Below are 26,281 nucleotides of genomic sequence, written 5' to 3' on the forward strand. Positions count from 1 at the left end.
GTATCCCATTCCTCCTTACTTTCTGAATGAGCCTACCGTGGGGAACCCTATCAAATGCCTTGTTAAAATCCACGTACACCACATCCACTGCTCTAATTTCAATGTGTTTTGTCACATCCTCAAAGAATTCAATAAGGTTTGTGAGGCATGACCCGCTTATTCCTGATGAAGGGCTTATGCTCGAAACGTCGAATTCTCTATTCCTGAGATGCTGCCTAACCTGCTGTGCTTTGACCAGCAACACATTTGCAGCTGCCCCTCACAAAGCCACACTGACTCTAATCAAGCTGTGGTTTACCAAGTAATCATACACTCTGTCTCACAGAATCCTCTCCAATAATTTGCCTACCACCAATGTAAGACTGACAGGTCTGTAATTCCCAGGATTATCCCTATTCCCTTTCTTGAACAAGGGAATAACATTTTCCACCCTCCAATCATCTGGCACTACTCCAATGGACAGTGAGGACACAAAGCTCATTGCCAAAGACTCAGCGATCTCTTCCCTCGCTTCCTGTAATAACCTTGGATATATCTCAGTGAGAAAAGTCCCAGCCTATCGGGCCTTTCTTTATAACTCAAACCTTCCATACCTGGCAATATCCTGAACCCAGCTGAAGATGTGCTGCTGGAAAAGCGCAGCAAGTCAGGCAGCATCCAAGGAGCAGGAGAATCGACGTTTCGGGCATGAGCCCTTTTTCAGGTTCATCCCCAAAATGTCGATTCTCCTGCTCCTTGGATGCTGCCTGACCTGCTGCGCTTTTCCAGCAACACATTTTCAGCTCTCATCTCCAGCATCTGCAGACCTCACTTTCTTCTCTAATATCCTGAAACCACTCCAGCTTAATAATATTCCTCCAACAACAGGGCACCCAGAACCGGACACAATACCTCAGCAATGTCCTGCACAACCTCAACATAAAGTCCCAACTCAAAGGACAGAGCAAATGTGCCAAATGCCTTGTTGACCATCCTGTTTATATGTGACTCCTACTCAAGTGACTGTCTCCGCCCCCACCTCCAGCTCCAGCCCCACCCCCGGTTCTAGCTCCCAACCACACCATGTGTTCACCTTTCCCCCAGACCTGCCATTCACTGAAGACGAACATTTAGCCCTCAGCAAAGGCCTTACTCCTCCCTCTACGCTCTCAGATTAATGAGCTTGACACATGTCATGACCTTGAACATTTCTTCCACCGCCTCTGGGCCCACCTTTACAACCAAGACACCACCCACCCACCAAGGACCCCTTCACCCGCCTCCAACACACTGCATCCACCTGGACACCCCGCGCTGGCCTATTACCTGCCTTGACATCTTCATTTCCAACTGCCCCCGGGACATTAACCACCTCAACCTGTCTGCCCCCCCTCCCCCACTCCAACCTCTCACCCTCACAACGCATAGCCCTCCACTCCCTCTGCTCCAATCCCAACCTCACCATCAAGCCAGCAGATAAAGGGGTGCAGTGGTAGTCTGGCGCACTGACCTCTACACCACTGAAGCCAAACGCCAACTCGAGCACACCTCCTCCTACTGCCCCCTCGACCGTGACCCCACCCCCCATCACCAAACCATCATCTATCAGACCATACAGAACCTCATTACCTCAGGAGATCTCCCACCTACAGCTTCTAACCTCATAGTCCGGGAACCCCGCACTGCCCGGCTCTACCTCCTACCAAAGATCCACAAAACCTGATTCCCCGGTCAACCCATTGTCTCAGCCAGTTCCTGTCCCACTGAACTCATCTCTGCATACCTCGACACCTTCCTGTCCCCCTTAATCCAGGAACTCCCTTCCTACATTCAGGACACCACCCATGCCCTTCACCTCCTCCAAGATTTTCATTTCCCCAGCTCCCAACGCCTCACCTTCATCGCGGATATCTAGTCCCTGTCCACATCGATCTGCCACGATGAAGGACTCCAAGCCCTCCATTTCTTCCTCCCTCTCCATCCCAACCAATACCCTTCCACTGACACCCTCATCCACCTGGCTGAATTGGTCCTCACCCTCAACAACTTCTCCTTCCAATCCTCCCACTTCCTCCAAACCAAAGGGGTAGCCATGGGCACCCGCATGGACCCCAGCTATACCTGCCTTTTGTCTGGTGTGTGGAACAGTCCATCTTCCGCAGTTACACCCGCACCACCCCCAATCTGTTCCTCCACTACATCGAGGACTGTATCGGTGCCACCCCATGCTCCCACGTGGAGGTTGAACAAGTCATCAACTTCTCCAACACCATCCTCCCTGACCCCAAGTGCACCTGGACCATCTCGGACACCTCCCTCCCATTCCTGGACCTCTCCATCTCCGTCTCCAGTGACTGACTAACCACGGACATCTACTACACCCCCACCCACTCCCATCCGGCCTCCTGTAAAAAGACCATCCCTTATTCCTGATTCCTCCGTCTCCACCGCATCTGTTCCCAAGATAACCAATTCCACCTCAGAAAGTCCCAGATGGCCTCCTTCCTTGATAACAACTTCCCTTCCCATGTGGTTGCTGATGCCCTCCAGCGTTTCTCCTCCACCACACACACCACTGCCTTTGAACCCCAGCCCTCAACCCCCGCTCCCCCCATCCTTACCTTCCACCCCACCAACCTCCGCATACAACATATCATCCTCCTCCAATTCTGCCACCTACAAACAGGCCCCACCACCAAGGATATATTTCCCTCCCCACCCCTATCAGCGTTCTGAAAAGACCATTCCCTCCGTGACTCCCCCATCAGCCCACGCCCCACACCTGGCATCTTTCCCTGCCACTGCAGGAAGTGCAGATCCTGTGCCCACACCTCCCCTCTGACGTCCATCCACATCTGACAGAAATTTACCTGCACCTCTCCCAATGTCATCTACTGCATCTGTTGCACCAGGTGTGACTACATTAGGGATACAGGAAGCCTTCTTGCATTCTAGGCTTAATGTGGATTTCAACAGCTTCCTCATTTCCCCTCCTCCCACATTATCCCAGTCCCAAGCCTCCAAATTGGCACCGCCCTCCAGACCTGTCCATCACCTTTTCCATCCATCTGCTCCACTCCCCAATCCCCCTCTGACCAATCACCTTCTCCCCCACCTTCATCCACCTATCACAATCCCAGTTACCTTCCCCCCCCAGCCCCACACCCCTCCCATTTATCTCTCAGCCCCCTTGGCCCACAAGCCTCATTCCTGATGAACAACTTATGCCTGAAATGTCGATTCTCCTGCTCCTCAGATACTGCCTGACCTGCTGTGCTTTTCCAGCACCACTCTCTCAACTCTGATCTCCAGCATCTGCAGTTCCCACTTTCACCTATTTCTACGTGGTGTAAACTTCAAAGAATTATGTACCTGAACCCCTAGGTCCCTCTGTCCTACAGCACTACCTCAGGCCCTACCATTAATTATATAAGTCCTAATTCTGTTGTACCAAAATACAATATCTCGCATTTATCCAGACTGAGCTCCATCTGCCATTTTTCTGTGCATTAACCCATTTGATCAAGATCCCTTTGTAACCTTAGACAGCCTTCCTCACTGTCTTCAATGCCACCAATTTTGGTGTCATCTGCAAACTTACTAACCATGCCTTCTATATCCACATCCCAATCGTTTATGCAAATGACAAACAAAAGATGACCCAGAACTGATCCCAATGGAACCCTACTGGTCACAGGCCTCCAGTCTGAGAAACCTACCTCCACCAGGGTACAGAGGGATCTGGGTGCCCTCGTTCATGACTGGCAGAAAACTAGCAGGCGGGTACAGCAGATAATAAAGAAAGTGAATGGTATGTAGGTGTTTATAGCTAAAGGAACAGAGTATAAAGGTAAGGAAGTATTGTTGGAACCAAACAAGGCACTGGTGAGAGTGCACCTGGAGTATTGTGCTCAGTGTCGAGGATGTTCACTAGAGTGATCCTAGAGATGAGGGGTTGCTGGTATGCAGAGAGATTGAACAGTTCAGGCTGATACCCTGGGGAATCTAGAAGAATGAGGGAACAACAAATTGAGGTGTTCAAGATGATAAAAGATGTGGATAAAATAGACGTGGAGTGGATGCTTCCTCTTGTGGGGCATGCTGGGTGAGAGGTCCAAGTCTGAGGACAAGTGGTAACAAATGTAAAACCGAGCTGAGGAGAAACTACTTCTCCCAACGGTTGTGAATCTGTGGAATTTGCTACCTCAAAGTGCAGTTGGTGCTGGTCCAATGAGTACATTTTTGAAGTATTAGACAGATTTTTAATTGGTAAGGGGTTGGAGGGTTCTGGGGAAAGGGGAGGAACATGCAGGCAAGGAGCACATCAGCTATGAACGAATGGTGGAGTACAGTCAATGGGCTGAATGGCCTCACTCTGCTCCAATATCTTATGAACCACCAGTCTCTGTCTCCTGCCATTAAGCCAATTGTGTATCCAATTGGCAAGCTCACCCTGAATCCCATGTGACCTAATTTTACTAATTAGCCGACCAAGTGGAACCTTGTCAAATCTTGAAGACTTTGATCAAATCACCCTTTAATCTTCTGAATTCTGGAGAAAACAGGCCACATGTGTATAATCTTTCCTCATAACCTAGCCGCTGAAGCCCAGGTATCAAGAGTCTGCAGCCTGAGTACCTGTTCAAGTCTGTCTTTTCTGTTTTGGCCAGTCTGAAAATGAGAAGGACCCTGAGGTTTCTCAGGCCTTGTTGCTCTGACATTTCATCCGAAAGGGAAGATGTTTGGCGTGTACTTTCCCAATTACTCCCCACCCCTTGTTCTGCTGTTGGGTTTAGTCAGAAATCGTTCTTTCCTTTTTCCAGATCCCGCTTTATTTTGATAAAACCTGCCCTACGCAAAATCCAAAGACCTTCATTGGCAAACATTGTATCCCAGTGTTACCCTAAAACACCTGTCTTGTTTAATTCCCCCGAATTCACGCTGCACTGTCCAGCCCATGTCCCATACCTGCCACTGCAGGAAGTTGAAAATCTGCACCCATACAACTCCCCTCACCTTCGTCCAAGGCCCCAAGAGATCCTTCCACATCCGTCAGAAATTCACCTGCACCTCTCCCAATGTCATCTACTGCATCTTGCACCCGATGTGGTCTCTTCTACATCGGGGAGACAGGATGCTTTCTTGTGGATAGTTTCAGAGAACATCTCTGGGACACCTGCACCCACCAACCCCACCGCCCCGCGACTGAACACTTCAACTCCCCCTCTCACTCCGTCAAGGACATGTAGGTCCTCGGCCACCTCCACTGCCAAACCGTTACTACGCAATGTCTGGAGGAGGAACGCCTCATATTCTGCCTTGGGAACCTGCAACCACTGGGATAAATGTGCATTTCAACAGTTACCTCATTGGCAGGTTGGACTGAAGAGTCTGATGGAACAGATTGATTCCAAACTTGGTGTGTGTAGAGTGGAGTCAGTATTTGTGGGAGCTGTACCCCAGTGAGGGTCAGTGTGTGTGGGAGCCGTACCCCAGTGAGAGTCAGTGTGTGTGGGACTGTACCCCAGTGAGAGTCAGTGCGTGTGGGAGCTGTACCCCAGTGAGAGTCAGTGTGTGTGGGAGCTGTACCCCAGTGAGAGTCAGTGCGTGTGGGAGCTGTACCCCAGTGAGAGTCAGTGTGTGTGGGACTGTACCCCAGTGAGAGTTAGTGCGTGTGGGACTGTACCCCAGTGAGGGTCAGTGTGTGTGGGAGCTGTACCCCAGTGAGAGTCAGTGTGTGCGGGACTGTACCCCAGTGAGAGTCACTATGTGTGGGAGCTGTACCCCAGTGAGGGTCAGTGTGTGTGGGACTGTACCCCAGTGAAAGTCAGTGTGTGTGGGACTGTACCCCAGTGAGGGTCAGTGTGTGTGGGACTGTACCCCAGTGAGAGTCAGTGTGTGTGGGACTGTACCCTAGTGAGAGTCAGTGTGTGTGGGAGCCGTACCCCAGTGAGAGTCAGTGTGTGTGGGACTGTACCCGGTGAGGGTCAGTGTATGTGGGACTGTACGCCAGTGAGGGTCAGTGTGTGTGGGACTGTACCCCAGTGAGAGTCAGGGTGTGTGGGAGCTGTACCCCGTAAGGGTCAGTGTGTGTGGGAGTGTACTCCAGTGAGAGTCAGTGTGTGTGGGAGTGTACCCCAGTGAGAGTCAGTGTGTGTGGGAGCTGTACCCCGCGAGGGTTAGTGTGTGTGGGAGCTGTACCCCAGTGAGAGTCAGTGTGTGTGGGACTGTACGCCAGTGAGAGTCAGTGTGTGTGGGAGCTGTACCCCGTGAGGGTCAGTGTGTGTGGGAGTGTACTCCAGTGAGAGTCAGTGTGTGTGGGAGCCGTACCCCAGTGAGAGTCAGTGTGTGTGGGAGCCGTACCCCAGTGAGAATCAGTGCGTGTGGGAGCTGTACCCCAGTGAGAGTCAGTGTGTGTGGGAGCTGTACCCCAGTGAGAGTCAGTGCGTGTGGGAGCTGTACCCCAGTGAGAGTCAGTGCGTGTGGGAGCTGTACCCCAGTGAGAGTCAGTGTGTGTGTGGGAGCTGTACCCCAGTGAGAGTTAGTGTGTGTGGGAGCTGTACCCCAGTGAGAGTCAGTGTGTGTGGGACTGTACCCCAGTGAGAGTTAGTGCGTGTGGGACTGTACCCCAGGGAGAGTCACTGTGTGTGGGAGCTGTACCCCAGTGAGGGTCAGTGTGTGTGGGACTGTACCTAGTGAGAGTCAGTGTGTGTGGGAGCTGTACCCCGTGAGGGTCAGTGTGTGTGGGACTGTACGCCAGTGAGGGTCAGTGTGTGTGGGAGTGTACTCCAGTGAGAGTCAGTGTGTGTGGGAGCTGTACCCCGCGAGGGTCAGTGTGTGTGGGAGCTGTACCCCAGTGAGAGTCAGTGTGTGTGGGACTGTACGCCAGTGAGAGTCAGTGTGTGTGGGAGCTGTACGCCAGTGAGAGTCAGTGTGTGTGGGAGCTGTACCCCGTGAGGGTCAGTGTGTGTGGGAGTGTACTCCAGTGAGAGTCAGTGTGTGTGGGAGCCGTACCCCAGTGAGAGTCAGTGTGTGTGGGAGCTGTACCCCAGTGAGAGTCAGTGTGTGTGGGACTGTACCCCAGTGAGAGTCAGTGTGTGTGGGACTGTACCCCAGTGAGAGTCAGTGTGTGTGGGAGCTGTACCCCAGTGAGAGTCAGTGTGTGTGGGACTGTACGCCAGTGAGAGTCAGTGTGTGTGGGAGCTGTACCCCGCGAGCGTCAGTGTGTGTGGGAGCTGTACCCCAGTGAGAGTCAGTGTGTGTGGGACTGTACGCCAGTGAGAGTCAGTGTGTGTGGGAGCTGTACCCCGTGAGGGTCAGTGTGTGTGGGAGTGTACTCCAGTGAGAGTCAGTGTGTGTGGGAGCCGTACCCCAGTGAGAGTCAGTGTGTGTGGGAGCCGTACCCCAGTGAGAGTCAGTGTGTGTGGGAGCTGTACCCAGTGAGAGTCAGTGTGTGTGGGACTGTACCCCAGTGAGAGTCAGTGTGTGTGGGACTGTACCCCAGTGAGAGTCAGTGTGTGTGGGAGCTGTACCCCAGTGAGAGTCAGCGTGTGTGGGACTGTACGCCAGTGAGAGTCAGTGTGTGTGGGACTGTACCCCAGTGAGAGTCAGTGTGTGTGGGAGCTGTACCCCGTGAGAGTCAGTGTGTGTGGGACTGTTCCCCTGCTATGATTTAATCATTTTTTTCCTTTACTTTAGCTGGGAAAAGTCTACGGGATTGAGTCATTTGTGCTGTCCCCGGCAGAAACGAAGGATCTTTACCCCTTGATGAATGTGGACGATCTTTATGGTACACTGTACGTGCCCACCGACGGCACCATGGATCCGGCTGGAACCTGTTCCACATTGGCACGGGCGGCCACAGCTCGCGGGGCCTCGGTGAGTCATCTGCTGTCCTTTAAAGCAAATCCTCGACCGTTTAACAATGAGGCCTGGTTATTACACACAACTCGCATTTCCCCTTAACCTGATGACAAAGTGTTCATCGTCGAAAGGTCTTACTGAATTGGGGAAGGGACTATTTCCAGGAATAGACTAAGTGGGATTTTCCTGCACTTTGCAAAAGCAAGTTCCTGAACCTCAGAGTAAGTTGTCGGTACGTTGTTGTTTTGGAAACAGTCGGGGGAGGTGGAAACAGACCAGATGGCACTCGGGTGTGCACAAAGTCTCATTCAGCCTTGTTCAATCATCACAGTCCTTGAGCTATTGGAGGTCCATAGTACGATGAGGAAAAGCACTTCCTTTAATCTAGAAATCACCCAAAAATGCTTCACAGGGTCAAAACGGAACAGAATGATTCTGAGCCAGAGCAGGAATCCAGGAGTCCCAGGGAAAAACTACGGAAAACACTTGAGGGGTTCAGTAATTGAGGAAATGTTGCAACTTCGGGAACAATCAGCAAAATAGGTGTTGTCAGGGTGACTGGACGTTGCCAGGGATTTGTCGTTGTCGGGGAGATGGACGTTTCCGGGGAGATGGACGTTGCTGGGGAGATGGACGTTGCCAGGCAGATGGACATTGCCGGGCAGATGGATGTTGCCGGGCAGATGGATGTTGCCGGGGAGATGGATGTTGCTGGGCAGATGGACGTTTCCGGGCAGATGGACATTGCCGGGCAGATGGATGTTGCCGGGCAGATGGATGTTGCCGGGGAGATGGATGTTGCCGGGGAGATGGATGTTGCCAGGGAGATGGATGTTGCCGGGCAGATGGTTGTTGCCGGGCAGATGGATATTGCCAGGGAGATGGACGTTGCCGGGGAGATGGACGTTGCCGGGGAGATGGACGTTGTCGGGGAGATGGAGGTTGCCGGAGAGATGGACGTTGTCGGGGAGATGGAGGTTGCCGGAGAGATGGACGTTGCCAGGGAGATGGACGTTGCCGGGGAGATGGACGTTGCCGGGGAGATGGACGTTGTCGGGGAGATGGACGTTGCCGGAGAGATGGACATTGCCAGGGAGATGGACGTTGCCGGGGAGATGGACGTTGCCGGGGAGATGGAGGTTCTCAGGTTGGATTGGAGTTGGAAGTGATGATGATCAAGGAGTCATTGCTGGCTCCAGTTTTATCCCTTAATATCTCAGACCAGTTTGTTTTGGGAATCATATTGTTGCAGTTTACTGAGGACTCAAATGTAGGAAATTTGGGGAACTGATTAAGGAATTTGGTAAGGCTTGACAACAGACCAGACAGAGGAATTGAGGTTAATAGGATTGAATTTGTTCAGTACGGAGAAGCTATAAACTGGAGGGATAGCAGGGAAGGCAGGAGGGTCTGGTGGACCTCCGATAACCCTCTGTGGTCCCGGGATAACTGCACTGTTCACTCCTGTGGTCCCAGGATAACTACACTGTTCACTCCTGTGTTCCCGGGATAACTACACTGTTCATTCCTGTGGTCCCGGGATAACTACACTGTTCACTCCTGTGGTCCCGGGATAACTACACTGTTCATTCCTGTGGTCCCGGGATAACTACACTGTTCATTCCTGTGGTCCCGGGATAACTACACTGTTCACTGCTGTGTTCCTGGGATAACTACACTGTTCACTCCTATGGTCCCGGGATAACTACACTGTTCATTCCTGTGGTCCCGGGATAACTACACTGTTCACTCCTGTGGTCCCAGGATAACTACACTGTTCACTCCTGTGGTCCCGGGATAACTATACTGTTCCTTGCTGTAAATCATCAGTAACTGAATCTGAAAATAAATGCTGCTGTTTTTGCTGTGCATTGATCCAGACTCAGGATTGTTCCCAGTAACTGCTCTGGGAAGTGCAATTCCAGAAAAACGTGACATGGTGTTGTCCTGGCCATTATGTTAACCATCTCAGATTCCACCTGCTCAGTGAGCGGTGTTGGGGCTGAGGTCAGTTTAGATTAGATTAGACTCCTTACTCTCCGAAGAGTAACCCACCCAGACCCATTTCCCTCTGACAAATGCACCGAACTCTCTGGGACAGTTAGCATGGCCAATTCACCTGGCCTGCACATCTTTGCACTGTGAGAGGAAACACCTGCAGACACGGGGAGAATTTGTAAACCCCACACAGACAGTTACCTGAGATTGGAACCGAACCCAGGTCCGTGGTGCTCACCACTGAAGCCACCATGCTGCCCATGATGGATCGATTCCCATCTGTGCTCTGATCGTTGACGATTGCTCTTTCGCTGTCCTTTTGTTCAGGTGATTGAGAACTGTCCCGTGACGGGGATCCAGGTGAAGACTGATCATTATGGAGTCAGGCGACTCACGGGGGTCCAGACTGACTATGGGATGATCCAGACTTCTTGTGCGATTAACTGTGCAGGTGAGCTAAAGCATGCAGCAGAAACAGAGTCAGCTAGACATTCCTGGGATCCAGGGGGATGGAAAGGAAGTGTATCCTTGGAAGCCTCAGCACTGACTGCATCACACACAGATAAAACATCCCAGCAGGAGTTTTCGCAATTCTTCACAAGTATTGAAAAAAAGCAGACTGTTTGTGTACAGCAAGACCCACAAACACAGATCACTGACCCTCCGACAGCGCCCATTCCCTCAGCACCGATCCTGTGACAGTGCCCACTCCCTCAGCACTGACCCTGTGACAGTGCGGCACTCCCTCAGCACTGACCCTCCGACAGCGCCCACTCCCTCAGCACCGACCCTGTGACAGTGCGGCACTCCCTCAGCACTGACCCTCCGACAGCGCCCACTCCCTCAGCACCGACCCTGTGACAGTGCGGTGCTCCCTCAGCACTGACCCTCCGACAGTGCCCACTCCCTCAGCACTGACCCTCCGACAGTGCGGCACTCCCTCAGCACTGACCCTCCGACAGTGCGGCACTCCCTCAGCACTGACCCTCCGACAGTGCGACACTCCCTCAGCACTGACCCTCCGACAGTGCGACACTCCCTCATCACTGACCCTCTGGTATTCCCTGAGTACTGGTTGTTCTGGTATAATGTAACAGTTGTGTTGCTCTGTAACTTTGTGCTATTCAACATCATGCTGTAGAAAATCGCCATTCTCATTCAGTAAAATGTTTGCGATCTCCAAACAACATCCACAATTTAGTGTCTGGATTAGAGCAGTGCTGGGAGGAGCACAGCAGCTCTGACTGCATCCAAAAAGCAGGAAAATCGACGTTCCGGGTAAAAGCCCTTCATCAGGAATCAACAACCACAATGTGACAATCTGCTTCCACTGATGAAACCTGCTTTATCGCAGAGAGACCTGTACTGCAGGTTGAAAGGCAGCCTGTGTCATGTGTTTCAGATGCTGTGATGCTTCAGTAGTGTTTCGGAGTCTGTGACCTTCAGAGTGTCGATTAAAATGCAGAAGCAACTTGGATGAAATAAAGGAAAGTTGGTAGAGTGAGGTGGAGCAAGCTGAGTAACTTGGATTGCAGCATGTACTGAATGGGCAGAGCGGCCAGTTCCTGTGCTGTAATCTTGGTTCATTCCTGCTTAAGGTTCCAAGATAGAGACCACCTCATCAGAACTGAGGAAGGGTGCTGTTTGCAGTGTGGCCAGCAGAGAGCAGTGTTTACCATGATTGCTGTGTTGCTGACTCACTCTGTTTCGTTCAGGTGTGTGGGCTCGGGCACTGGGAGAAATGGCAGGAGTCAATGTCCCACTGATTGGCATGCGCCACGCGTATGTGGTGACAGAGCGGATTGAAGGAATCCAGGTAGGTGTTGGTGCCAGGAGTAGGGTGAGACACGACGTGGAGTGAATCCTGTCTGGTCTTGAGTTTGTGTTCATTTGATGCTTTACTTTGTTAGTATCCAGCTCCAAACGTATCGAGAGCACGACCAGACTGACCCTTCCGCCTCCAGCCTGACCCTTCCACCTCCAGCCGCCTCCAGCCTGACCCTTCCACCTCCAGCCGCCTCCAGACTGACCCTTCCACCTCCAGCCGCCTCCAGCCTGACCCTTCCCCTCCAATCGCCTCCAGCCTGACCCTTGCACCTCTAAGTACCTCCCATGAGGACACTGGCTTTGGTAGGGACATGGACTCCACTTGTTGATCCCTCGTTCTGCAGGCACCAGTGTTCCTGTAACTGCCCCTGAGGAGGGGAGTTTGGGGGTGGGTGGGCATCGCAGCTAATCAGACTTTATCCTGAATCAACGTGGAACACATATGACAGGAAGTTTCACGGGGCAGTGGGTAGAGTGCAGTTACTGTTCCCCCTTTCTCATTGTGTAAACATCAGCATGCATTCCCATATCGCAGTTCAGCTCCTTGTGAAATCCTACAGCCGGTGAATCCAACAGCCGGTGAATCCTACAGCCGGTGAATTCTACAGCCGGTGAAATCCTACAGCCGGTAAATCCTACAGCCGGTGAAATCCTACAGCCAGTGAATCCTACAGCTGGTGAATTCTACAGCTGGTGAAATCCTACAGCCGGTAAATCCTACAGCCGGTGAATTCCTACAGCCGGTGAAATCCTACAGCCGGTAAATCCTACAGCCGGTGAAATCCTACAGCCGGTGAAATCCTACAGCCGGTGTCACATATGTGAACGTATGATGCAGTGTCCGCATTAGCCTCCAGCTCTCTCACTGAGAGCAGAATCACCTTCAGTTCCAGTTCCTTAGAATGTTCGTAGCTCACAACACATTGATGCCGTGTGTCAAAGACCAATGTTAGATACAGAGTAAAGCTCCCTCTACACTATCCCCATCAAACACTCCCAGGACCGAGACAGCACGGGGTTAGATACAGAGTAAAGCTCCCTCTACACTATCCCCATCAAACACTCCCAGGACAGGGACAGCACGGGGTTAGATACAGAGTAACGCTCCCTCTACACTGTCCCCATCAAACACTCCCAGGACAGGGACAGCATTGGGTTAGATACAGAGTAAAGCTCCCTCTACACTGTCCCCCCATCAAACACTCCCAGGACAGGGACAGCACAGGGTTAGATACAGAGTAACGCTTCCTCTACACTGTCCCCCATCAAACACTCCCAGGACAGGGACAGCACGAGGTTAGATACAGAGTACAGCTCCCTCTACACTATCCCCATCAAACACTCCCAGGACCGGGACAGCACGGGGTTAGATACAGAGTAAAGCTTCCTCTACACTGTGCCCCCATCAAACACTCCCAGCACAGGGACAACACTGGATTAGATACAGAGTAAAGCTCCCTCTACACTGTCCCCCCATCAAACACTCCCAGGAGAGGGATGGGGACAGTGTTGCCAGGCCTTTACTCTGTATTTAACCTAAGACTGACCACGTCCTGGGAGTTTTTGATGGGGGACACTGTAGAGGGAGCTTTACTCTGTATTTAACCCCGTGCTGTCCCTGTCCTGGGAGTGTTTGGTGTGATCAGTGTAGAGGGAGCTTTACTTGTATCTAACCACGTCTTGCTCCTGCCCCTGGGAGGAGATGTCTGTGTGATGGGACTTTCACTTCATGGGAACACGTGTCTCAAGCAACTTTCTCTGTTTTATTTTTGGTGCAGAATATGCCCAATGTTCGCGATCACGACAGCTCGGTGTACCTCCGTCTCCAAGGAGACGCACTATCGGTCGGTGGATACGAGCCAAACCCAAACTTCTGGGAAGAGGTGAGTGGTCATTGTGGTGTGAGGTGTGGTGGTCAGTGTGGTGTGAGGTGAGGTGGTCAGTGTGGTGAGAGGTGAGGTGGTCAGTGTGGTGAGAGGTGAGGTGGTCAGTGTAGTGTGAGGTGAGGTGGTCAGTGTGGTGAGAGGTGAGGTGGTCAGTGTGGTGAGAGGTGAGGTGGTCAGTGTGGTGTGAGGTGAGTGGTCAGTGTGGTGTGAGGTGTGGTGGTCAGTGTGGTGAGAGGTGAGGTGGTCAGTGTGGTGTGAGGTGAGGGGGTCAGTGTGGTGTGAGGTGAGGTGGTCATTGTGGGGAGAGGTGAGGTGGTCAGTGTGGTGAGAGGTGAGGTGGTCAGTGTGGTGTGAGGTGAGTGGTCAGTGCGGTGTGAGGTGAGGTGGTCAGTGTGGGGAGAGGTGAGGTGGTCAGTGTGGTGAGAGGTGAGGTGGTCAGTGTGGTGTGAGGTGAGGGGGGCAGTGTGGTGTGAGGTGAGGTGGTCAGTGTGGTGTGAGGTGAGGTGGTCAGTGTGGTGTGAGGTGATGTGGTCAGTGTGGTGAGAGGTGAGGGGGTCAGTGTGGTGTGAGGTGAGGGGGTCAGTGTGGTGAGAGGTGAGGTGGTCAGTGTGGTGAGAGGTGTGGTGGTCAGTGTGGTGAGAGGTGAGGTGGTCAGTGTGGTGTGAGGTGAGGGGGTCAGTGTGGTGTGAGGTGAGGTGGTCAGTGTGGTGAGAGGTGAGGTGGTCAGTGTGGTGTGAGGTGTGGTGGTCAGTGTGGTGTGAGGTGAGGTGGTCAGTGTGGTGTGAGCCGTTTTCTGGGTCAGGTGGGGACGGTGTGACCACTGTGCACAGGGTCACGGGAGTCGCCTGTTGTCGTGATCATTGCTGTATGATGGCAGTGGGAGCAGAGATGTATTGCAGTGTTTGCACGTGGGGGTGGGATTCGGAGCTGAATGCAGAGATTTGAATTTGTTTTACAGACGACCATGTGGACGCTCTGACACGCAGCTCAGAGCTGAAAAAAATCGCTCAGAAGGGGACGCCCCCTGGATCTAATCTTCCTAATCTCATCTCCTTGTAAACAGTTTGAATGACCACTTTCTCTCAGGGGTCAGAAGGTAGTTTGTAAAACTCTCCAGCAAATGGAGCAGGTGGTTCATGTTGAGAGACTGTGATTAGATCCTTTAAAATGGTTTTTCACAACGTAAACAACATCCGGTTATTGCCAGGTGAACTCCAGTGAATATAGAAATTAATAACTTCATAAATAAGTAATTAACATTTCTAGGCCGATAGGATCAAAAGCCGAGTTTTGTTTCCCTTGGATCGTGCCTCAGTGGGACCATACCTGGGCCATGGTGGATACACCTGCTCTCTGCATTGTCGCTGTGCTGGAGAAGAAGTGACAAAATGCAACTGAAAGTTACATTTGCAAAATTGATTCCTGAGCTGAGACATTCTAAATAACAAAAAAGCTTCCTGTTTCTGGGATACTGAAGGCTTAAGTGTGATCTCTTTAAAATTATGAAGGAGTTTGATAGGATAGATCTGGAGAAGACATTTCCACTTGTTAGGAAAATCAGAAATTGGGATAATCAATCCTATCAATGTTGATATTCGACGTAAATATTGTCATCAATCCTATAGAACTTCAGAAGAAATGTTTTTACCCATAGACAGGAGGGCGTGCTCCCATGTGAAACAGTTAGAACTAATAAATTTGCTGCATTTTGGGAAAAGCTGGATAATCACAGAGGGACGTATGCAACTGTGATACCGGGAAAGGCCATTGGGATCTTGGAAGTGCAGGGAGACAGGATGGTGAAGAAGACATTTAGTACACAGGATAACCTGGATTATCTGAACATGACGGGTCAGTCTTTGATTCGGATAACTGATTGTTCTGTTAACTGATCTGATTGAAAACAAAGGAAGCTATGCTGAACATAATTATGTCAAAAAGCATAGAACATAGAACATTACAGCGCAGTACAGGCCCTTCGGCCCTCGATGTTGTACCGCCCTGTCGTACTAATCTGAAGCCCATCCCACCTACACTATTCCATGTACGTCCATTTGCCTGTCCAATGACGACTTAAATGCACTTAAAGTTGACGAATCTACTACCGATGCAGGCAAAGCATTCCATACCCTTACTACTCTCTGAGTAAAGAAACTACCTCTGACATCTGTCCTATATCTATCACCCCTCAATTTAAGGCTATGTCCCCTCGTGCTCACCGTCCCCGTACTGGGAAAAAGGCTCTCCCTGTCTACCCTATCTAACCCTCTGATTATCTTGTATGTCTCTATTAAGTCACCTCTCAACCTTCTTCTCTCTAACGAGAACAGCCTCAAGTCCCTCAGCCTTTCCTCGTAAGACCTTCCCTCCATACCAGGCAACATCCGAGTAAATCTCCTCTGCACCCTTTCCAAAGCTTCCACATCCTTCTTATAATGAGGTGACCAGAACTGTACACAATACTCCAAGTGTGGCCGCACTAGAGTTTTGTACAGCTGCAGCATAACCTCCTGGTTCCAGAACTCAATTACTCTATTAATAAAGGCTAAAACACTGTATGCCTTCTTAACAACCCTGTCAATGTGGGTGGTAACTTTCAGGGATCTGTGTACCTGGACACCGAGATCTCTCTGCTCATCTACACTACCAGGAATCTTACCATTAACCTAGTACTTTGCATTCCGATTACTCCGTCCAAAGTGAATCACCTCACACTTGTCCACATTAAACTCCATTTGCCAGCTCTCAGCCCAGCTCTGCAGCTTATCTATGTCTCTCTGCAACCTACTACACCTTCGTCACTATCCACAACTCCACCGACCTTAGTGTCATCTGCAAATTTACTAACCCACCCTTCTACGCCCTCATCCAGGTCATTTATAAAAATGACAAAAAGCAGTGGACCCAACACTGGCCTTTACGTTACACCGCTAGTAACTGGACTCCAGGATGAACATGTCCCATCAACAACAACCCTCTGTTTTCTTTCAGCAAGCCAATTACTGATCCAAACTGCTATATCTCCCACGATCCCATTCTTCTGCATTTTGTACAATAGCCTACTGTGGGGAACCTTATCGAACACCTTGCTGAAATCCATATACACCACATCAACCGGTTTACTCTCATCTACCTCAAAAAAACTCATAAAGATTCGTTAGGCATAACCTACCCTTCCCAAAACTGTGCTGTCTGTCCCTGATTCGATTATTCTTGTTGTGGTTCTGTTCGCCGAGCTGGAAGTTTTTGTTGCAAACGTTTCGTCCCCTGGGTAGGCGACATCATCAGTGCTCTGGAGCCTCCTGCGAAGCGCTTCTTCCGGCATTTATAGTGGTCTGTCCTTGCTGCTTCCGGGTGTCAGTTTCAGCTGTCCGCTGTAGTGGTTGGTATATTGGGTCCAGGTCGATGTGTTTGTTGATGGAGTTTGTGGATGAATGCCATGCCTCTAGGAATTCCCTGGCTGTTCTCTGTCTGGCTTGCCCTATGATAGTAGTGTTTTCCCAGTTGAATTCATGTTGCTTGTTGTCTGAGTGTGTGGCTACTAGGGATAGCTGGTCGTGTCGTTTCGTGGCTAGTTGATGTTCATGTATGCGGATTGTTAGCTGTCTTCCTGTTTGTCCTATATAGTGTTTTGTGCAGTCCTTGCATGGTATTTTGTACACTACATTAGTTTTGCTCATGTTGGGTATCGGGTCCTTTGTTCTAGTAAGTTGTTGTCTGAGCGTGGCTGTTGGTTTGTGTGCCGTTATGAGTCCTAAGGGTCGCAGTAGTCTGGCTGTCAGTTCTGAAACGCTCCTGATGTATGGTAGTGTGGCTAGTCCTTTTGGTTGTGGCATGTCCTCGTTCCGTGGTCTATCTCTTAGGCATCTGTTGATAAAGTTGCGCGGGTATCCGTTTTTGGCGAATACCTTGTATAGGTGTTCCTCTTCTTCTTTTTGCAGTTCTGGTGTGCTGCAGTGTGTTGTGGCCCTTTTGAATAGTGTCCTGATGCAGCTTCGTTTGTGTGTGTTGGGGTGGTTACTTTCATAGTTTAGGACTTGGTCTGTGTGTGTTGTTTTCCTGTATACCCTTGTGGTGAATTCTCCGTTGGGTGTTCTCTGTACTATCACGTCTAGGAATGGGAGTTGGCTGTCCTTTTCTTCTTCTCTCGTCATGTGGAAGTACACACATGAGCATAAATCCTGGCTTGGAGCAGATGGGCTGAACGACCTATTTCCATTCTGTAAATTCTAGGTCCAGTGTTGACTCATAAATGGAGCGAGTGGACGTTGTTGTAGGAGTAATGACCTTCTTGCTTTGGTACATCTGCCTGTATTTTGATTGTGAAATCTCTTTTGTAGGTGTCAGATAAATTTGCCTTTAGCCTTTTTGACCTGGATTGGGATGTTTTCACACAGTTGATTGAAGGAGCTGTGAACCGTATCCCTGCTCTGGAGACCACAGGGGTGAAGTCGACCGTGTGTGGACCAGGTACAGAGGAGCTAACATCCAGTGCAGTGTGCCAGGATTGCTATTTGTCACTCCTTGGGTTTCCACTGCTCCTGTCCTGAGCTCAGCTCAGCAATAACTCTCTCACTCTCGCTCTCTTTCTCTCTCTCACTCACTCGCGCTCTCTCTCTCTCTCTCTCTCTCTTTCTCTCTCTCTTGCTCTCGCTCATGCTCTCTCTTGCACTCTCTCTCTCTTGCTCTCGCTCATTCACTCACACTCTCTCTCGCTCTCTCTCTCGCTCACTCTCTCTTGCTTACTCTCTCACTTGCTCTCTCATTCTCTCTCTCACACACTCGCTCTTTTGCTCTCTCTCTCTCTCTCTCTCTCTCTCTCACACGCTCACTCACTCTTGCTCTCTGTCTCACTGTCCCATTTGCACTCTCTCTTGCTCTCTCTCTCTCACTCTCACTGTCTCTCGCTCTTGCTCTCTCTCTCTCTGACCTGCAGCCCTTGCTGTTCCTACCCCAGCCAGACTGAATAACTTGACACAGTCCAGGCTTAGATGCTGAGATCTATCCAACCTGTTTGATCAAGCAACTTGATTTACAAGTGGGAGCTAACAGGTTCCTGCTGTGAACTCTGACCTGAGCTGATGACCAGCGGCTTGCCCAGTTTGATGTGTGTGATGATCGTCTGCACATGAGTGTTGTTGAATTCCATGTTGGTTCAGCCACAGTACACAGCAGAATGGAGGGGGGTTCACTCTGGAAAACGTTCCATCTCCGATACGGAGAGTGGGTCTGGACTGTGGTTTCACTGAACGTTAGGAACTGTTCCTGACTGAGCCCTGACTGAGATAGTGCCGAGTGACAGCTGGTACATACTATTACTGACAGATGGAGGGAGATCCTTGTAGTTAAGTCTGGGTTAGGAGCAAGGGGACATTCTGCGTTATGAACAGTCTCTTGGAGTGAGAGGGGAATGAGTGTCCCACAGTAATGATGCCTGTTTTGTAGAGTCCTTCACTGCTGACCACAAACCCCTGATGGGAGAAGCTCCCGAACTGCGAGGCTACTATCTGGGATGTGGATTCAACAGCGCAGGTGAGTAGCTGGGGGACTCGCATTCCTGTTTTCTGACTCTGATCTTTATCTTCATCAACACATCATTGGAATCAGGATTGGAACTGGCCTTTTCTTTCTCAGACTCACTGGGACGGTGATCGAGTAGGTTCAGAGTGATCCGATCACCTCCTCCACGAAAGAGATTAGAAGAACAAGGATCTGCAAGCATTAAAATCACTGACCCTGTGACAGTGCTCAGTTCCTCAGCACTGACCCTCCAACAGTGAAGTGCTCCCTCAGCACTGACCACCGACAGTGCGGCACTCCCTCAGCACTGACCACCGACAGTGCGGCACTCCCTCAGCACTGACCCTCTGACAGTGCGGCACTCCCTCAGCACTGACCCTCTGACAGTGAGGCGCTCCCTCAGCACTGACCCTCCGACAGTGCGGCACTCCCTCAGCACTGACCCTCCGACAGTGGGGTGCTCCCTCAGCACTGACCATCCGACAGTGCGGCACTCCCTCAGCACTGACCCTCCGACAGTGGGGTGCTCCCTCAGCACTGACCATCCGACAGTGCGGCACTCCCTCAGCACTGACCCACCGGCAGTGCGGCACCCCCTCAGCACTGACCCTGTGACAGTGCGGCGCTTCTTAACACTGACCCTCCGACAGTGCGGCACTCCCACAGCACTGACGCTCCGACAGTGCGACACTCCCTCAGCACTGACCCTCCGACAGTGTGACGCTCCCTCAGCACTGACCCCCCGACAGTGCGGCACTCCCACAGCACTGACCCTCCGACAGTGCCCACTCCCTCAGCAGACCCTCTGACAGTTCCCTCAGCAGACCCTCCGACAGTGCCCACTCCCTCAGCACTGACCCTCCGACAGTGCGGTGCTCCCTCAGCACTGACCCTCCGACATTGTGGCGCTCCCTCAGCACTGACCCTCCGACAGTGCGGCGCTCCCTTAACACTGACCCTCCGACAGTGTGGCACTCCCTCAGCATTGACCCTCTGACACTGCCCATTCCCTTAGCACTGACCCTCTGACAGTGCGGCACTCCCTCAGCACTGACCCTGTGACAGTGCGGCACTCCCTCAGCACTGACCTTCTGACAGTGCGGCACTCGCTCAACACTGACTCTCCGACAGTGCGGCACTCCCTCAGCTCTGACCCTCCGACAGTGCGGCACTCCCTCAGCACTGACCCTCCGAGAGTGCCCACTCCCTCAGCAGACCCTCCGACAGTGCCCACTCCCTCAGCACTGACCCTCCGACAGTGCGGCACTCCCTTAACACTGACCCTCCGACAGTGCGGCGCTCCCTCAGCACTGACCCTCTGACACTGCCCACTCCCTTAGCACTGACCCTCTGACAGTGCGGCACTCGCTCAACACTGACTCTCCGACTGTGCGGCACTCCCTCAGCTCTGACCCTCCGACAGTGCGGCGCTCCCTCAGCACTGACGCTCCGACAGTGCGGCACTCCCTCAGCGCTGACCATCCGACAGTGCGGCACTCCCTCAGCACTGACCCTCTGACAGTGGGGTGCTCCCTCAGCACTGACCATCCGACAGTGCGGCACTCCCTCAGCACTGACCCACCGACAGTGCGGCGCTTATTAACACTGACCCTCCGACAGTGCGGCACTCCCACAGCACTGACGCTCCGACAGTGCGACACTCCCTCAGCACTGACCCTCCGACAGTGTGACCCTCCCTCAGCACTGACCCCCCGACAGTGCGGCACTCCCACAGCACTGACCCTCCGACATTGCCCACTCCCTCAGCACTGACCCTCCGACAGTGCGGTGCTCCCTCAGCACTGACCCTCTGACACTGCCCACTCCCTTAGCACTGACCCTCTGACAGTGCGGCACTCCCTCAGCTCTGACCCTCCGACAGTGCGGCACTCCCTCAGCACTGACCCTCCGAGAGTGCCCACTCCCTCAGCAGACCCTCCGACAGTGCCCACTCCCTCAGCACTGACCCTCCGACAGTGCGGCACTCCCTTAACACTGACCCTCCGACAGTGCGGCGCTCCCTCAGCACTGACCCTCTGACACTGCCCACTCCCTTAGCACTGACCCTCTGACAGTGCGGCACTCGCTCAACACTGACTCTCCGACTGTGCGGCACTCCCTCAGCTCTGACCCTCCGACAGTGCGGCGCTCCCTCAGCACTGACGCTCCGACAGTGCGACACTCCCTCAGCACTGAACTTCTGACAGTGCGGCACTCCCACAGCACTGACCCTCTGACAGTGCGGCACTCCCTCAGCGCTGACCATCCGACAGTGCGGCACTCCCTCAGCACTGACCCTCTGACAGTGGGGTGCTCCCTCAGCACTGACCATCCGACAGTGCGGCACTCCCTCAGCACTGACCCACCGACAGTGCGGCGCTTATTAACACTGACCCTCCGACAGTGCGGCACTCCCACAGCACTGACGCTCCGACAGTGCGACACTCCCTCAGCACTGACCCTCCGACAGTGTGACCCTCCCTCAGCACTGACCCCCCGACAGTGCGGCACTCCCACAGCACTGACCCTCCGACAGTGCCCACTCCCTCAGCACTGACCCTCCGACAGTGCGGTGCTCCCTCAGCACTGACCCTCCGACATTGTGGCGCTCCCTCAGCACTGACCCTCCGACAGTGCGGCGCTCCCTTAACACTGACCCTCCGACAGTGTGGCACTCCCTCAGCATTGACCCTCTGACACTGCCCACTCCCTTAGCACTGACCCTGTGACAGTGCGGCACTCCCTCAGCACTGACCTTCTGACAGTGCGGCACTCCCTCAGCACTGACCCTCCGAGAGTGCCCATTCCCTCAGCAGACCCTCCGACAGTGCCCACTCCCTCAGCACTGACCCTCCGACAGTGCGGTGCTCCCTCAACACTGACCCTTTGACAGAGCGGCACTCCCTCAGCACTGACCATCCGACAGTGCGGCACTCCCTCAGCACTGACCCTCCGACACTGCCCACTCCCTTAGCACTGACCCTCTGAGAGTGCGGCACTCGCTCAACACTGACTCTCCGACTGTGCGGCACTCCCTCAGCTCTGACCCTCCGACAGTGCGGCGCTCCCTCAGCACTGACGCTCCGACAGTGCGGCACTCCCTCAGCACTGACCCTCCGACAGTGAGGCGCTCCCTCAACACTGACCCTCCGACAGTGCGGCACTCCCTCAGCACTGACCCTCCGACAGTGGGGTGCTCCCTCAGCACTGACCATCCGACAGTGCTGCACTCCCTCAGCACTGACCCTCCGACAGTGGGGTGCTCCCTCAGCACTGACCATCCGACAGTGCGGCACTCCCTCAGCACTGACCCACCGGCAGTGCGGCACCCCCTCAGCACTGACCCTCCGACAGTGCGGCGCTTCTTAACACTGACCCTCCGACAGTGCGGCACTCCCACAGCACTGACGCTCCGACAGTGCGACACTCCCTCAGCACTGACCCTCCGACAGTGTGACCCTCCCTCAGCACTGACCCCCCGACAGTGCGGCACTCCCACAGCACTGACCCTCCGACAGTGCCCACTCCCTCAGCAGACCCTCTGACAGTTCCCTCAGCAGACCCTCCGACAGTGCCCACTCCCTCAGCACTGACCCTCCGACAGTGCGGTGCTCCCTCAGCACTGACCCTCCGACATTGTGGCGCTCCCTCAGCACTGACCCTCCGACAGTGCGGCGCTCCCTTAACACTGACCCTCCGACAGTGTGGCACTCCCTCAGCATTGACCCTCTGACACTGCCCATTCCCTTAGCACTGACCCTGTGACAGTGCGGCACTCCCTCAGCACTGACCCTGTGACAGTGCGGCACTCCCTCAGCACTGACCCTCCGACAGTGCGGCACTCCCTCAGCACTGACCTTCTGACAGTGCGGCACTCGCTCAACACTGACTCTCCGACTGTGCGGCACTCCCTCAGCTCTGACCCTCCGACAGTGCGGCACTCCCTCAGCATTGACCCTCTGACACTGCCCACTCCCTTAGCACTGACCCTGTGACAGTGCGGCACTCCCTCAGCACTGACCTTCTGACAGTGCGGCACTCGCTCAACACTGACTCTCCGACTGTGCGGCACTCCCTCAGCTCTGACCCTCCGACAGTGCGGCACTCCCTCAGCACTGATCCTCCGAGAGTGCCAAGTCCCTCAGCAGACCCTCCGACAGTGCCCACTCCCTCAGCACTGACCCTCCGACAGTGCGGTGCTCCCTCAACACTGACCCTTTGACAGGGCGGCACTCCCTCAGCACTGACCCTCCGACAGTGCGGCACTCCCTCAGCACTGACCCTCCGACAGTGCGGCACTCCCTCAGCACTGACCCACCGACAGTGCAACACTTCCTCAGCACTGACCCTGTGACAGTGCAGCTCTCCCTCAGCACTGACCCTCCGACAGTGCGGCACTTCCTCAGCATTGACCCTGTGACAGTGCGGCACTCCCTTGGCACTGAACCCCCGACAGTGCAGTGCTCCCTCGGCACTGACCCTGTGACAGTGCCCACTCCCTCAGCACTGACTCTCCGACTGTGCGACACTCCCTCAGCACTGACCCTCCGACAGTGCGGCACTCCCTCAGCACTGACCTTCTGACAGTGCGGCACTCCCACTGCACTGACGCTCCGACAGTGCGACACTCCCTCAGCACTGACCTTCTGACAGTGCGGCACTCCCACAGCACTGACCCTCCGACAGTGCGGCGCTCCCTCAGCACTGACCCTCTGACACTGCCCACTCCCTTAGCACTGACCCTCCGACAGTGCGGCACTCCCACAGCACTGACGCTCCGACAGTGCGGCACGCCCTCAGCTCTGACTCTCCGACAGTGCGGCACTCCCTTAACACTGACCCTCCGACAGTGTGGCGCTCCCTCAGCATTGACCCTCTGACACTGCCCACTCCCTTAGCACTGACCCTCTGACAGTGCGGCACTCCCTCAGCACTGACCATGTGACAGTGCGGCGCTTCTTAACACTGACCCTCCGACAGTGCGGCACTCCCACAGCACTGACGCTCCGACAGTGCGACACTCCCTCAGCACTGACCCTCCGACAGTGTGACGCTCCCTCAGCACTGACCCCCCGACAGTGCGGCACTCCCACAGCACTGACCCTCCGACAGTGCCCACTCCCTCAGCAGACCCTCTGACAGTTCCCTCAGCAGACCCTCCGACAGTGCCCACTCCCTCAGCACTGACCCTCCGACAGTGCGGTGCTCCCTCAGCACTGACCCTCCGACATTGTGGCGCTCCCTCAGCACTGACCCTCCGACAGTGCGGCGCTCCCTTAACACTGACCCTCCGACAGTGTGGCACTCCCTCAGCATTGACCCTCTGACACTGCCCATTCCCTTAGCACTGACCCTCTGACAGTGCGGCACTCCCTCAGCACTGACCCTGTGACAGTGCGGCACTCCCTCAGCACTGACCTTCTGACAGTGCGGCACTCGCTCAACACTGACTCTCCGACAGTGCGGCACTCCCTCAGCTCTGACCCTCCGACAGTGCGGCACTCCCTCAGCACTGACCCTCCGAGAGTGCCCACTCCCTCAGCAGACCCTCCGACAGTGCCCACTCCCTCAGCACTGACCCTCCGACAGTGCGGCACTCCCTTAACACTGACCCTCCGACAGTGCGGCGCTCCCTCAGCACTGACCCTCTGACACTGCCCACTCCCTTAGCACTGACCCTCTGACAGTGCGGCACTCGCTCAACACTGACTCTCCGACTGTGCGGCACTCCCTCAGCTCTGACCCTCCGACAGTGCGGCGCTCCCTCAGCACTGACGCTCCGACAGTGCGGCACTCCCTCAGCGCTGACCATCCGACAGTGCGGCACTCCCTCAGCACTGACCCTCTGACAGTGGGGTGCTCCCTCAGCACTGACCATCCGACAGTGCGGCACTCCCTCAGCACTGACCCACCGACAGTGCGGCGCTTATTAACACTGACCCTCCGACAGTGCGGCACTCCCACAGCACTGACGCTCCGACAGTGCGACACTCCCTCAGCACTGACCCTCCGACAGTGTGACCCTCCCTCAGCACTGACCCCCCGACAGTGCGGCACTCCCACAGCACTGACCCTCCGACAGTGCCCACTCCCTCAGCACTGACCCTCCGACAGTGCGGTGCTCCCTCAGCACTGACCCTCTGACACTGCCCACTCCCTTAGCACTGACCCTCTGACAGTGCGGCACTCCCTCAGCTCTGACCCTCCGACAGTGCGGCACTCCCTCAGCACTGACCCCCCGAGAGTGCCCACTCCCTCAGCAGACCCTCCGACAGTGCCCACTCCCTCAGCACTGACCCTCCGACAGTGCGGCACTCCCTTAACACTGACCCTCCGACAGTGCGGCGCTCCCTCAGCACTGACCCTCTGACACTGCCCACTCCCTTAGCACTGACCCTCTGACAGTGCGGCACTCGCTCAACACTGACTCTCCGACTGTGCGGCACTCCCTCAGCTCTGACCCTCCGACAGTGCGGCGCTCCCTCAGCACTGACGCTCCGACAGTGCGACACTCCCTCAGCACTGAACTTCTGACAGTGCGGCACTCCCACAGCACTGACCCTCTGACAGTGCGGCACTCCCTCAGCGCTGACCATCCGACAGTGCGGCACTCCCTCAGCACTGACCCTCTGACAGTGGGGTGCTCCCTCAGCACTGACCATCCGACAGTGCGGCACTCCCTCAGCACTGACCCACCGACAGTGCGGCGCTTATTAACACTGACCCTCCGACAGTGCGGCACTCCCACAGCACTGACGCTCCGACAGTGCGACACTCCCTCAGCACTGACCCTCCGACAGTGTGACCCTCCCTCAGCACTGACCCCCCGACAGTGCGGCACTCCCACAGCACTGACCCTCCGACAGTGCCCACTCCCTCAGCACTGACCCTCCGACAGTGCGGTGCTCCCTCAGCACTGACCCTCCGACATTGTGGCGCTCCCTCAGCACTGACCCTCCGACAGTGCGGCGCTCCCTTAACACTGACCCTCCGACAGTGTGGCACTCCCTCAGCATTGACCCTCTGACACTGCCCACTCCCTTAGCACTGACCCTGTGACAGTGCGGCACTCCCTCAGCACTGACCTTCTGACAGTGCGGCACTCGCTCAACACTGACTCTCCGACTGTGCGGCACTCCCTCAGCTCTGACCCTCCGACAGTGCGGCGCTCCCTCAGCACTGACGCTCCGACAGTGCGACACTCCCTC

The 26,281-nt window shown here is 54.2% G+C and overlaps 1 protein-coding gene across 2 annotated transcripts in view; it reads left to right on the top strand.

The window, feature by feature from the left end:
• The window catches only part of sardh (sarcosine dehydrogenase), a 116,995-nt gene that overhangs the window by 34,013 nt on the left and 56,701 nt on the right, over nucleotides 1-26,281 (top strand). Inside the window, exons 4-9 of one of the 2 annotated variants that reach the window (XM_060841686.1) lie at nucleotides 7,678-7,857; nucleotides 10,168-10,291; nucleotides 11,556-11,656; nucleotides 13,446-13,550; nucleotides 17,894-18,023; nucleotides 18,999-19,085. In XM_060841686.1, the coding sequence (XP_060697669.1) occupies nucleotides 7,678-7,857; nucleotides 10,168-10,291; nucleotides 11,556-11,656; nucleotides 13,446-13,550; nucleotides 17,894-18,023; nucleotides 18,999-19,085 (727 nt within the window). The remainder of the gene's footprint in view (nucleotides 1-7,677; nucleotides 7,858-10,167; nucleotides 10,292-11,555; nucleotides 11,657-13,445; nucleotides 13,551-17,893; nucleotides 18,024-18,998; nucleotides 19,086-26,281) is intronic. The other variant, XM_060841687.1, reaches the window with a different exon arrangement.

The sequence above is a fragment of the Hemiscyllium ocellatum genome, chromosome 21 (genome assembly GCF_020745735.1).
Source record: "Hemiscyllium ocellatum isolate sHemOce1 chromosome 21, sHemOce1.pat.X.cur, whole genome shotgun sequence".
In the NCBI taxonomy this organism is placed as follows: domain Eukaryota; kingdom Metazoa; phylum Chordata; class Chondrichthyes; order Orectolobiformes; family Hemiscylliidae; genus Hemiscyllium; species Hemiscyllium ocellatum.